The sequence below is a fragment of the Tachysurus vachellii genome, chromosome 4 (genome assembly GCF_030014155.1).
Source record: "Tachysurus vachellii isolate PV-2020 chromosome 4, HZAU_Pvac_v1, whole genome shotgun sequence".
NCBI classification, from domain to species: Eukaryota; Metazoa; Chordata; class Actinopteri; order Siluriformes; family Bagridae; genus Tachysurus; species Tachysurus vachellii.
The window spans coordinates 6,054,031-6,068,477 of record NC_083463.1 but is presented as its reverse complement, the minus strand read 5'-3'; the positions used below and the strand labels follow the sequence as shown (position 1 = coordinate 6,068,477).

Here is a 14,447-nt window from a genome sequence, read left to right as displayed (position 1 = left end):
AATAGAAAAGTCATCTATTTTCCTATTAGACACACTCGATAAATGCTAAATATGTCTGCTTCTGGAATAAATGCTACCACACGGAGTCAAGCACGTATCTCTATCCCCAAACACACACAAAATAAGATAAGACTGCATGAACACTGCTAACATGTGCACACACCCACCAACACACACACACACACACACACACACCCACCCACACACACATACAGGATCCATATGAAGCAACAGAATGAATGACTTCTGTTACAACGTGTGCAGTTTGTGGTCTTCACCCTCCCTGATTGTGCTGTATCATGATAAGGAGACGTAGGCTAGAGCCTGAACAAACATTTCTGCTCTCACTGTATTGCTTTAAATATTCTAGGAATTTAAATGAAGTAACTATAATAATAATAATAATAATAATAAGAAGAAGAAGAAGAAGAAGAAGAAGAAGAAGAAGAATTAAATAAAACTGATTTTGTAGTCAAAGTGTACAAAAGTTTGATACGAACTTCCTTCAGAAACCTCCAGTATTTAATGTTTTTTTTTCCTATTGTAGAATTTTACACAAATTCAAGCACAAAGAACACAACGATATTTGAAGAAGCTTCAGATTTTTTACAGTGACAGCAGATAAGCCACATGAAGATGTGCAGTGTTGTCACATATGCAAACATGAGCACAGTCATCATAAAAAGTAGAATTACAAATGTGTCTTCGCTTAAAAAAGAACTATTTGCTTGCAATTTCACCATCTCAAGTAGTTTTCTGATTTAAAAAAATCTTGACAAACTGAATCACAAATTTTGAACAAAAAAAATTAAAAAAAAAAATAAAAAAATTAAAAAATAAAACAGCTAACTGAAGCATTTTGGGTTGCAACAATCACACAAACAGACAAACACACACACAAACACACACGCACACACAAAAAGCATATGCATTAATTATTATCGTTATCTTATGTGAATTGTCTACTATACAAGTCCATTTGAATCGGCTTCTACTGTATAAATAATTGCATATATAAATGAGTGAATAACTATTAGATCAACCTTTTTTTTTTATTTGTAGAACAACAAGCCCTACTGTCAGAGTGATAACGTAATAAGCATCTTCTCAGAAACATCGATAGAGTTGAATATTCAATACTTAAATATATAGTGATATAAAACTATTTATCAACTTGCATACTAAGTAAACAAAGTGAAGTAAGTAAGCAAGTGCAAAGAAATCAAATTCTCTGTGGTAATCAAACATGCACTACAGATGTGGAAGCTACGTAGTAAAAAGGGGGAAACAACTGAAGAATCCTTGAAGAAAAGATAAAGAAGAAGAAGAAGAATCCCAATCCTGAGAATGGGTGGAGACTTAAGCATTCCGGCAGCTGCTGTGCCAATCTGTGGAGCTAACGTTAAGGAAATGACTGCAAAGCAAACATCTAAACCTTTTCAAAGAAAACAGTAAAAACTTAACAGGAGATCAAAAGAAAACCATATATCTATATAAACTGCTAAAGGTAAGGTTTCTTTTGCATTTGTGGTATAAACTGTTATATATAAACCTGGTTAGTTCTGTATGATTTTCTTTAATTGTGTAACTGTTAATGTAAAACAAGAGTTAGAGGCAGTGAGATGCAATTTGATTTGATGTGACTAATAAGTAAAAAGAAGAAGAAAAAAAAAGAATTTTAAGGTAAAATATAAACACAAACAAAATATTTAAAAATAATAATAAAAAAGTATTTTTACTAACAATTCAGTTACATTACTACAAAAAAATACCGTCATTTTGATAGTTGCAAAGTTTCTGTTTTAACACTTTATGTTAATATTTAACAAAATCCCCCAGATGGCATAACTTGCAAATTTTTTTTTTTTTTGTAACCAGCTAGTAGTCTATTCATGTTATCTGAAATATCTACAGCTATATCTTCTAGAATGCTTCTAGTTTTGGGCCTTTTTTGTTTAAGATCTACCTACATATTTTCATGACGTTCAAGAAACTGAAAATTTTGTCATGGTAGAAGTTAAACATGTAGATTTTTGGACTGTGGGCTCATTCTAAATGCTTCAGCTTGCAATTTAGTTAAAAAAAAAAAAAAAAAACTTTACTTAGCAATGATGCATTGATTCCAATCAATAAAAGTTAAAAGTTCCAATTTTACACAACACAATTTCACTACACTAACACACACTAAGACACATGCAGTTGTAGTTTTAAGGTCTTTATCACACATACTGAGTAGTCATTCACGGTGCAGGGTGGAAGAAGTAATTGAACCTTTAACCCTCTTGCACATGCTTTGCCCTTTAAAGTCTGTATCGAATCCAGGCAACTTTCACAGGACCTTAAACAAGACACTGTAGAGATGCACAAAGCTAGAACAGGTTACCAAATCATTTCAGTTAATAAATGGGGAATTCAGGACTGTTGCTGCTCTCCCTAGGAGTGGGAAGTTTTGCAAACCAACAACAAAACCTTATCGATACTGTAAAACATGGTGCAGGTTTGGAGCTGATTTGCTGCCTTGACACCTTGCAATCAATGAGGGAAAAATGAATTCATGAGTGTATCAATATATTTTACCACACAATGTGTCAGAAATATCAGGTTATTAGTCCACCCTGAAGTTTATGAGAGGTTGGGTGATGCAACAAGAGACCTAAAGCACAGAAATAAATCAACTAAATAATTACCTAAAAAGAAAAGTTTTGAATTTTGGAATGGTCCTGACATTAATTAATTTTAAGAGAGCTATTCAAGCAAGACATCCCACATATAACAACTTCACCTGCTTAATGTGTGCAAATGAGTCTTATCATGTTATTTAAGATCTAAATTAATCAAATATTAATTTATTGTGCATTAATATTAAGTTTAGTTAAAATAGTTTCTGTGTCTTTCACAGGTCGAATCTAATATTTTACCAGTGTGTGCTTTTTAATGGTCTTTGAAACTAAAATACAAACATGTAAATTGTACGTAAGCTTTAGTATATAGTGTAAAGACTTCACACCAGGGAAACGTATAAATAATCAACCAATTAAAGTTGTTTCTTATTCCCTTTCAGGAGACCATGGAACTAGGACAGTATATAATTATTTGGATTTGTGCAGTGAATGTAGTTTGGGCATGTCCCCCGACATGCCAGTGCAACAACACCAATACCGTTTGCATAGGCGATGGCATAAAAGACTTTCCAACCCCTCTTCCATCAACAACAAAGTCTATACATATTTCATATACTAACATATCCTCACTGAAACCTGCTGATATTGATGCATTTTCTGAGACTCTGACAAAATTTATTGTCAATAATTCGAGGATCAGGGAGGTGCAACCTCACACATTTGACAAGACACTTAAGCTCACCACTTTAGTTTGTTCAGGAACTGAACTGGATTCACTACCAGAGGACCTGTTTCAGAATCTCCTCTCCATCACAGTGCTGATGCTGAATAACAACAAACTAAATAAACTCAATTCGTCCATGTTTCGTTCTCTTCGGTCATTGAAAATTTTAGACTTAAGCAAAAATAACTTGAGTTCTATTCCAGAGGATGCGTTCCAGGGTCTAATTCACCTGGATAAGCTCATGCTGCAGAGAAATGGCATCAGGGAACTGCAGAATGGAACATTCCATGGACTTAGCAAGCTTAAATACTTGTACCTTCAAAATAACCACCTAAATGTGATTCCAGATAATGCGTTTGATGACCTGGTTAATCTGGACACTTTGCATCTGCAAAACAATGTTATCACAAACTTACCAGCAGAACTTTTTGCCCATCAACAGAAGCTCCAGAAACTCTACCTCTCTAATAATAAGTTGTCTTTCCTTCAGGAAGGCATCTTCTTGAATCTCCCTAATCTACAACACATCTCACTTTACGACAACCACTTGCGGAGTCTGTCAATTAACACCTTTGGGCCCATGTTACTGAAGGAGCTGTGGCTGTATGACAACATGTTAACCCGGCTTGAGGATAATGTGTTTAGCAATTTAACCCATTTGCGACTTCTAGTGTTGAGCAGAAACCAGATCTCACGTATCACTTCTGGTGTTTTCAATGGTTTGAATAAGCTAGAAGAAATTTCTTTGCACACTAACTGCCTGACGAGCCTTGATGAAAGAGTGTTCAGAGGCCTTCTGAAACTGGTCAAAATATCATTGGAAAACAACAAAATTCTGTCCATTCCAGAGAATCTGCTTGATGGTATTCCTAACTTATACCATCTGGAGCTTCAAAACAACTCTCTATCCTCATTACCAAAGAAATTTCTAGACACTTTAACCAATGTTCACAGTGTGGTGTTAACTGAAAATCCATGGAGGTGTGACCATGACATTCTACCACTTCAAGAGTGGTTAAATAAATATCCAGATAAAGTCAGAAATGTCACATCCCTTGTTTGCTTTAGTCCTTCAGACTTGAAAAACATAAGTATAATAACGCATACTTTCAGTAATCCCCTTCAAATATCCATTTATACACCAGCAGGTAACTCAACAGTACTCTTGGAGAAAGAAGAGCTCATAACTGGTTCACAGGAAATACATATGATCTTCATTGCAGTAGTCTGCACTGTAGTCACTGTTAGTATTATCATCTGTGTTGTGTGCTGGAGCAGGAACAAACAGGACAGTCAAAAAACTGTAACATAATGAGTTAACATAAGACTACAACCACATACAAGTGAACTGAATAACATTTATTATCTCTCTACAATCTCATCTTTCAAAGATGCCATCATGCAAGGCTCATGGAAAATCAGTTCCCATGCTGATTCTTGTCCACAACCATAAAATAAAAATACCTACAATGAGCAAGTGAAAATCAAAATTGGACTGTGGAACAATGGAAGAAGGTGGCCTGGTTTGTTGATCATGTTTTATTTTACAACATGTGGACAGTCAAACCTGGGGAAGAGATTACACCGGGATACACTATGGGAAGAAGGCAAGCCAATGGAGGCATTGTGATGCTCCGAGAAATGTTGGGCTGGAAATCTTGGGTCATCACATTGATGCGAATGTTACTTTGACATGTACCACCTACCTCAAAATTGTTGCAGACCAAGTAAACCTCTTCACTGCAACAGTATTGTGTAATGGCAGTAGTCTCTTTCAGCAGGATAATGCATTCAAACACACTGCTAATTGTTCAGGAACTGTTTTAGAAACATAAAGTTTACAAGGTGGTGAATTGGCCTCCAAATTCCACAGATCTTAATTTGATCAAGTATCTGTGGGACGTGCAAGATCAGACAGACTAATCCGATTCGCGGATCCATGCGTCTTGGCACCAGATACAGATGGTTTTGATATAATGGATAACCTTGTACATATCTCAATTCAAACCTAATGAAACCTAATGCAGTTACATTACCTACTTATTTTCTATATGCTTCAAAGTACATAAAAATTGTTTATAGGTTTTGTGGACGCTAATACATGTAGTATGCTTAGTTTTGTTTAATGTGAAATGGATTAAACTAACATGATGAATTCTTATCAACACTAGTGCTGTCATTTGTATTTACTCTAAGCTTTAGTTATCAGAAAAAGTTCCTTCCAACCTTCTTATTATAGAATAGAATTCTGTGTAACACAATTACAAATACTAAAAGAAAAACATCTATAGACTATCAACAATATATTAGCTAAATTTAAACAATATGACACTGGCTTATTGTTGTTAATGTTAGATATTATTTACACACTCTATCTAGACTCTCAATTATTATTACTTGTATCATCTAAAGACTTTTATCTCAACTGTAATTTCATCATCATTGCAAACTCAGTTTATGGGGAATCTAATAAAAAGTTGAAAAATATTAGAAACATCATCTGATACGTTGTTGAGAATCCAATGACTTTATAGCTGCTTTATAACAGTTTATAACATTCCATTAAAAAAAAAAAACTGTTTACATTTCACATTCCATGGGTATATTAAGATGTACCATGTTTAACAATTCACAGATATAATTACAGATATATTTATAATATTTTCATTAAAAAAAGCAATAGAAATAAATGTTTTTTTTTTTAAAGACTTCCAATATGCTAATCTATGAAAGTGCAGTTTTTCAATACACAACTCTTATCTCTGAACACAGAAAATGACCTGCCCACACTTCTCCACACTTCTTAGGGTGTTCATGTATACTGGGGCAGGAAGATAAACACATCATACTGCTGTATGCGCTGAAACGAGTCAATATTTTGGAGCAACAAAGTCTAAGGTAACTATTTTCTATGTATTACTGATAGACATTTACTATTTTAACTGACATGTTTAACTATCATACCAAATGGATACAAACTTTAAGAGGTTAATATTATGAATTTATTTATTATTAAAGTTTAATTTAGATGACAAGAAGATATAGTATGTGTGGCTATTAGCCTAGATCTGGCAATGTCGTGTAGGAAAAGAATATTATAGGAATAATGTGGATGTGAATCTGAAGATGATTAATTTAACATAAGTAATATCCCAATGTATATTATTTGTTTTATGTTATTAATAATAATATGGTAATTTATTGATCCATAATGCAGTGAAACAGAATGTTTGTGAAACAAGTTAACCGATTATAACATGCTGTACATAGCAACATTATATATATATATATATATAGTGTATATATATATATGTGTGAGGGGAAGGATCTTCCCAGTCTCGCCTCAGCCTTCGTGGAGAGAGCATCTATCGTAAATTATACTTCAGTTTGTGAACAATATTAGTGTTATTTAGCGGTCAATATAACAATTTAGTGCGTGTATATTGTATATACAATAGGCTCATCCTCCTCCAACTAACACCACCACTCAGCCTCCTCCCGCACACTCCATCAAACCATCACTGCGACTTAACGAGTAAGTAAAGTATAGTACAATCTTTTTTTTTGTTACTTTTGTAAAGTTTTTAGTTTATACTTTTTACTGTATTATATACAATATTATTTATGTACCTGTATTATTTTATGTATTATTTAGAATTAATACTGCTAATGGGGCAGAAATTGTTAATTATTGGGTATCAGTGGAGGTCGGGAACGGATTAATTGGGTATCCATTATTTCTTATGGGATTAATTAGGAACGGGTTAAGGTCGATAAGCGGGGTACCACTGTATATACAGTGGTACCCCGCTTATCGACCTTAACCTATATATATATATATATATATATATATATATATATATATATATATATAGTAATTTTCTCACTTTCTCTTGGAGTTAATATGACAAACATAAATGTTACAGATCGGTTGATGTTCACCCAGTAATTATTGATTTATTTGCAGGTACAAATATGACAATATTCCTATATTTCTGCATTCTGCTCCATTTCATCTGTTCTTCTGCCACTGAGTACAATAGGACTACGGAACTTTTTGACAAAAATGTCAAAGTAATTCCAGAAACATTGGGAGATACAATCATAGAGGTCTTGTTTGTTGACAGTCAGATTTCTGTCATACCAAAAGGAGCATTTTCCAAAATCCCTCAACTAAAGACAATAAATTTTCTAAAGACACTTACATCTTCTATAGAAGAAGGTGCATTTGAAGGTTTAGATAATCTGGATACCATTGAAATTTCAGGTACCAATGTGTCATCTCTACCTGTTGGTGTTTTTAAAGATCTGACCAACCTTCAGAAATTGATTATGAAATCAAACAAAATTCAGAAGCTAGAAAATGGACTGTTTCGTGATACCAAGAACCTTGCAACACTCCGGTTGCAGGATAACCAGATTTCAACAATTGAAGACGGAACATTCGATTACTCAGAGAATCTCTTGGAGCTTAATCTTGCAAAGAACAATCTTACTTCCATCTCGTCAACCCTTTTTTCAAAGCTCAATAAACTGAGAATATTTAGGTTGCATGAGAACCACCTGACATCAATGCCTGAGGGAATTTTTAATAATTTACCAAATCTGAAGGAAATCTCCATACATACCAACAGAATTACACACATACAACCAAATTTGTTTCCACATAAAAAAACACTGACAACACTATTATTAGACAACAATCTCTTGACTAACCTATCATCTGAGCTATTTCTGGGTTTCACTTTACTTAAAAAGTTAACACTGAATCACAATCACCTCACCGCTCTCGATCCTCTTCTTTTCACAGAAACGCTTAACATGAATGAATTATTTCTAAACAACAACAATATCACATCCTTACCTGCTGGGATTTTTCAGTCACTGAAGCAGCTTAAGAAATTAGACCTGTCCTTAAATCAGTTTTCAGATCTTTCAAATTTATTTGTTGGACTTGAGAAACTTACGGAGCTCAATCTTCAGAATAATCTCATTGAATCACTGAAGCCTGAAGACTTTGCAAGACTACAATCTCTTTCTTCCCTTAAACTGGATAACAATAAGCTAAGATTCATTCCACAAGATGTCTTTGTTTCTCTGCCAAAACTGAAGAAGATATATTTGAACAACAACACATGGCACTGTGACTGTAACCTGCTGCCCATGTACAAGTGGATGATTAAAAATATGGAAAAGATAAAGTCTTCTTCTAATGAGGTTTGCGAGTACCCAGAGGATTTGAAAGGCCAACTACTCACCTCCTTAAATGAAGCCCAACTGATATGTCCCACAACAATTGTTCCAACAACTCTGTTACCAACCACAACTACCTTATTATAATAACTACCACATTTGTAGCCACTACAGTTACAGATACAACTTTACCACTTATAACAACACAAATCACCACTCAAACAACAGTCACCACTCCATCCCCAACCACCACAATAGAAACCACTCAGCCTACAGCAATACAGCCCAACACTTCCGCTTCTACAACAGTTCTTATGACAAAAATCACCACTCTACCACCACATTAGAAACACACTGCTAATTGTTCAGGAACTGTTTTAGAAACAAAGTTTACTAGGTGGTGAATTGACCTCCAAACATCCACAGAACTTAATTTGATCAAGTCCGATTCACGGATCCATGCGTCTTGGCACCAGATACAACAACACACCTTCAGAGATCTTGTAGAGTCCATGCCTTGATGGGTCACAGCTATGTTGGCAACACAAAGAACACCTACAGGCAGATGGTTTTGATGTTATGGATAACTTGTACATATCTCAATTAAAAGAAACCTCATGCAGTTACATTACATTACCTACTTATTATCTATAGGCTTCAAAATACATAAAAATTGTTTATAGGTTTTGTGGACGCTAGTACATGTAGTATGCTTAGTTTTGTTTAATGAGTCTGTGAAATGGATTAAACTAACATGATGAATTCTTATCAACACTCATGCTGTCATTTGTATTTACTCTAAGCTTTAGATATCAGAAAACGTTCCTTCCAAACTTCTTATTATAGAATAGAATTCTGTGTAACACAATAACAAATACTAAAAAAAACATCTATAGACTATCAACAATATAGTTTTCTTATATAGTTTTCTTATATAGTTTATACTTTCTTATTATTTTGTTCTCATTTTATTTTTTGCTTTTTTATACATTTTTATATTTTTTATTCTTATACCGGACAGTTGCATAAAGCATTTCACTGCATATCGTACCCTGTATGTATGTGTATGTGACAAATAAAATTTGATTTGATTTGATTTGATTTGAATAATAAATTAGTTCAATTTAAACAATATGACACTGGCTTATTGTTGTTAATGTTAGATATTATTTACACACTCTATTCAGCCTCTTAATTATTATTACTTGTATCATCTAAAGACTTTTATCTCAACTGTAATTTCATCATCATTGCAAACTCAGTTTATGGGGAATCTAATAAAAAGTTGAAAGATATTAGAAACATCATCTGATACGTTGTTGAGAATCCAATGACTTTATAGCTGCTTTATAGCAGTTTATAACATTCCATTAAAAAAAGAAAACTGTTTACATTTCACAGTCCATGGGTATATTAAGATGTACCATGTTTAACAATTCACAGATATAATTACAGATATATTTATAATATTTTCATTAAAAAAAGCAATAGAAATAAATGTTTTTTTAAAGACTTCCAATATGCTAATCTATGAAAGTGCAGTTTTTCAATACACAACTCTTATCTCTGAACACATAAAATGACCTGCCCACACTTCTCCACACTTCTTAGGGTGTTCATGTATACTGGGGCAGGAAGATAAACACATCATACTGCTGTATGCGCTGAAACGAGTCAATATTTTGGAGCAACAAAGTCTAAGGTAACTATTTTCTATGTATTACTGATAGACATTTACTATTTTAACTGACATGTTTAACTATCATACCAAATGGATACAAACTCTAAGAGGTTAATATTATGAATTTATTTATTATAAAAGTTTAATTTAGGTGACAAGAAGATATAGTATGTGTGGCTATTAGCCTAGATCTGGCAATTCCGTGTAGGAAAAGAAATATTATGGTGCATGTTCTTTTTATAGGAATAATGTGGATGTAAATCTGAAGATGATTATTTTAACATAAGTAATATCCCAATGTATATTATTTGTTTTATGTTATTAATAATAATATGGTAATTTATTGATCCATAATGCAGTGAAACAGAATGTTTGTGAAACAAGTTAACCGATTATAAACTACTGTACATAGCAACATATATATACAGTATATATTGTTTTTGTTCATTTATTTGCAGGTACAAATATGACCATATTCCTATATTTCTGCATTCTGCTCTTTTTCATCTGTTCTTCTGCCACTGAGCACAATAAGACTACGGAACTTTTTGACAAAAATGTCAAAGTAATTCCAGAAACATTGGGAGATACAATCATAGAGGTCTTGTTTGTTGACAGTCAGATTTCTGTCATACCAAAAGGAGCATTTTCCAAAATCCCTCAGCTAAAGACAATAAATTTTCTAAAGACACTTACATCTTCTATAGAAGAAGGTGCATTTGAAGGTTTAGATCATCTGGATACCATTGAAATTTCAGGTACCAATGTGTCATCTCTACCTGTTGGTGTTTTTAAAGATCTGACCAACCTTCAGAAATTGATTATGAAATCGAACAAAATTCAGAAGCTAGAAAATGGACTGTTTCATGATACCAAGAACCTTGCAACACTCCGGTTGCAGGAAAACCAGATTTCAACAATTGAAGAGGGAACATTCGATTACTCAGGGAATCTCACGGAGCTTAATCTTGCAAAGAACAATCTTACTTCCATCTCGTCAACCCTTTTTTCAAAGCTCAATAAACTGAGAATATTTAAGTTGCATGAGAACCACCTGACATCAATGCCTGAGGGAATTTTTAATAATTTACCAAATCTGAAGGAAATCTCCATACATACCAACAGAATTACACACATACAACCAAATTTGTTTCCACATAAAAAAACACTGACAACACTATTATTAGACAACAATCTCTTGACTAACCTATCACCTGATCTATTTCTGGGTTTCACTTTACTTAAAAAGTTAACACTGAATCACAATCACCTCACCGCTCTCGATCCTCTTCTTTTCACAGAAACGCTTAACATGAATCAATTATTTCTAAACAACAACAATATCACGTCCTTACCTGCTGGGATTTTTCAGTCACTGAAGCAGCTTAAGAAATTAGACCTGTCCTCAAATCAGTTTTCAGATCTTTCAAATTTATTTGTTGGACTTGAGAAACTTACGGAGCTCAATCTTCAGAATAATCTCATTGAATCACTGAAGTCTGAAGACTTTGCAAAACTACAATCCCTTTCTTCCATTAAACTGGATAACAATAAGCTAAGATTCATTCCACAAGACATCTTTGGTTCTCTGCCAAAACTGAAGAAGATATATTTGAACAACAACACATGGCACTGTGACTGTAACCTGCTGCCCATGTACAAGTGGATGATTAAAAATATGGAAAAGATAAAGTCTTCTTTTAATGAGGTTTGCGAGTACCCAGAGGATTTGAAAGGCCAACCACTCACCTCCTTAAATGAAGCCCAACTGATATGTCCCACAACAATTGTTCCAACAACTCTGTTACCAACCACAACTACCTTATTAATAACTACCGCATTTGTAGCCACTACAGTTACAGATACAACTTTACCACTTATAACAACACAAATCACCACTCAAACAACAGTCACCACTAAATCCCCAACCACCACAATAGTAACCACTCAGCCTACAACTGTACAACCCACTACTTCCCCTTCTACAACAGCTCTTATGACAACAGTCACCACTCCATCCCCAACCACCACAATAGAAACCACTCAGCCTACAACTATACAACCCACTACTTCCCCTTCTACAACAGCTCTTATGACAACAGTCACCACTCCATCCCCAACCACCACAATAGAAACCACTCAGCCTACAACTATACAACCCACTACTTCCCCTTCTACAACAGCTCTTATGACAACAGTCACCACTCCATCCCCAACCACCACAATAGAAACCACTCAGCCTACAGCTATACAACCCACTACTTCCCCTTCTACAACAGCTCTTATGACAACAGTCACCACTCCATCCCCAACCACCACAATAGTAACCACTCAGCCTACAACTGTACAACCCACTACTTCCCCTTCTACAACAGATCTTATGACAACAGTCACCACTCCATCCCCAACCACCACAATAGAAACCACTCAGCCTACAACTATACAACCCACTACTTCCCCTTCTACAACAGCTCTTATGACAACAGTCACCACTCCATCCCCAACCACCACAATAGAAACCACTCAGCCTACAACCACACTCACCACAACTTGCCCATCTACAACAGAATTCCTTACAACCACTGCAACTTCAACTACAGTTTCCACTACTATAGCAACAACAACGCCACTGACTACTCGAACCACAGAACAAACTACTACATCTACAGCATTAACAACTACACTTGCTACACCCTCTACCACACTCAGGACATTTGTGAGTACTAGTTTCTCCACCTTTCAGCCGCAATATCCTGGGTTATTTTCTTGCTCCCTAGCAGACAGAGCATCATCATGTATGACCTTGTTAATTTTCTACACAACATTGTTGGCAATAGAAATCTGCTGTACAGCGGTACTTGCCAAATTCACATACACACTTTATTGTTTGCTCAAAGAAAGAGAAAAGCATTATTGTACTATCAGCCTCACACACTTTTCTTACACTAAATCTATTACACTCAGACCACTCCAAGAAACAGAGTCTGTGGCTCTATGACACTGTGGTTATATGAGAATTCTTGGACTTTTATATAATTTGTAGTTACAACCTAAAACCAAATCCATCTAATTGGGGGAGGGGGTGGGGTTTGTTGAAGATTGGTGTCAGTATAGTTTGCAAAATAGATTATGCCTTCATGCTACCACTAACACTGCTTCACTGACAGCCTCCACAAGGCAAGTTATTTCTAAACTACATAGAGTTTTCATTCATTTTAAATACTATTTATTGTTTTTGTGTCCCTATCAGAGCCAGAAAGAGAGAGAGAGAGAGAGAGAGAGAGAGAGAGAGAGACTTTAATTCACCATTAGAATAAAACCTGTGGTACGCTTAGCTTTTTTTTTGTAATAATGTAAAAACCATATATGTATATTATATCGCCTAAGTACTGTATGTGACCTCCTGACAGTCACACTCATGTATGGGTCGTCCCCAGTTATCTAGAAAGTTAAGCTTTAAGATCTTCTTTCACCTGAATTATGCTTTAAAATCAAATTTGAACTGATTTGAATGATCAAACCCATGACAATGCTCCTGTGACAATGCACCTGTGCACAAATCAACCTCCATGAACACGTGGTTTGCCAAGACTTGAGCGAAAGATCTCGAGAAGCCTGCACAGAGCCCTGACCTTCATCCCACTGAACACCTTTTGAATGAACTGGAATACTGACAGCACCTGGAATAACTGACCACACTAATGTTTTTGTGGTTAAAGGAGCAGAAATCTAAAAAAAAATAAAAAAATAAAAAAAAGCCATTCTTCGATATCCAGAGAAAAGCTCTAGAAGAGTTTGGGTTGTTATAACAGCAAACAGGAGACCAACTTTGTAATAGGATATTCTACAGCTATATATGGGTATGATCATCTTGTGTTCACATACTGTACATTTGGCCACTACATTGACTGTCCATCCTGTTCTGCATGATTGTTCTAGATTGTTTTGTTACCATACAAATCACAGTATATGTAACTCTAAAATGTTTAGATTTTATAGAATTTGTTAACACTTAAAAGCATACAATGTAATGGATTTGTCTGTGGTTTATAATATCTGTATTGTCACCATTCAAGTACAATACAATTGTGTATCCTAAATATACAGTACTGAGCCAAACATCTGTACCGTGACCTAAGCACCATAATTTTAATATTATATTATCATTGGTGCATGTTGGTGTCATTAAATAAATTAACATGAGTCATTTAATCCTTTCAAATTTTTC

The 14,447-nt window shown here is 34.7% G+C and overlaps 2 protein-coding genes and 1 pseudogene across 2 annotated transcripts; all 3 read left to right on the top strand.

Annotated features, from left to right (window-relative positions):
• Positions 1-1,340: 1,340 nt before the first annotated feature.
• Positions 1,341-5,615, top strand: lrrc15 (leucine rich repeat containing 15). Its single transcript, XM_060867496.1, has 2 exons — positions 1,341-1,507; positions 3,062-5,615. The coding sequence occupies exon 2, from the start codon at positions 3,068-3,070 to the stop codon at positions 4,655-4,657; it is 1,590 nt and encodes a 529-aa protein (XP_060723479.1). The 5' UTR covers positions 1,341-1,507; positions 3,062-3,067; the 3' UTR covers positions 4,658-5,615.
• A 499-nt stretch (positions 5,616-6,114) lies between these two features.
• Positions 6,115-9,672, top strand: LOC132844258 (leucine-rich repeat-containing protein 15-like; annotated as a pseudogene).
• Positions 9,673-10,677: 1,005 nt separating this feature from the next.
• LOC132844257 (leucine-rich repeat-containing protein 15-like) lies at positions 10,678-14,441 on the top strand. The gene has a single exon (XM_060867497.1). The coding sequence runs from the start codon at positions 10,686-10,688 to the stop codon at positions 13,215-13,217; it is 2,532 nt and encodes an 843-aa protein (XP_060723480.1). The 5' UTR covers positions 10,678-10,685; the 3' UTR covers positions 13,218-14,441.
• The last annotated feature ends 6 nt before the right edge of the window (positions 14,442-14,447 follow it).

Excerpts from the sequence above, each read along its gene's own strand:
- lrrc15 (XM_060867496.1), top strand. The coding sequence starts at position 3,068 with ATGGAACTAGGACAGTATATAATTATTTGGATTTGTGCAGTGAATGTA.
- LOC132844257 (XM_060867497.1), top strand. The coding sequence starts at position 10,686 with ATGACCATATTCCTATATTTCTGCATTCTGCTCTTTTTCATCTGTTCT.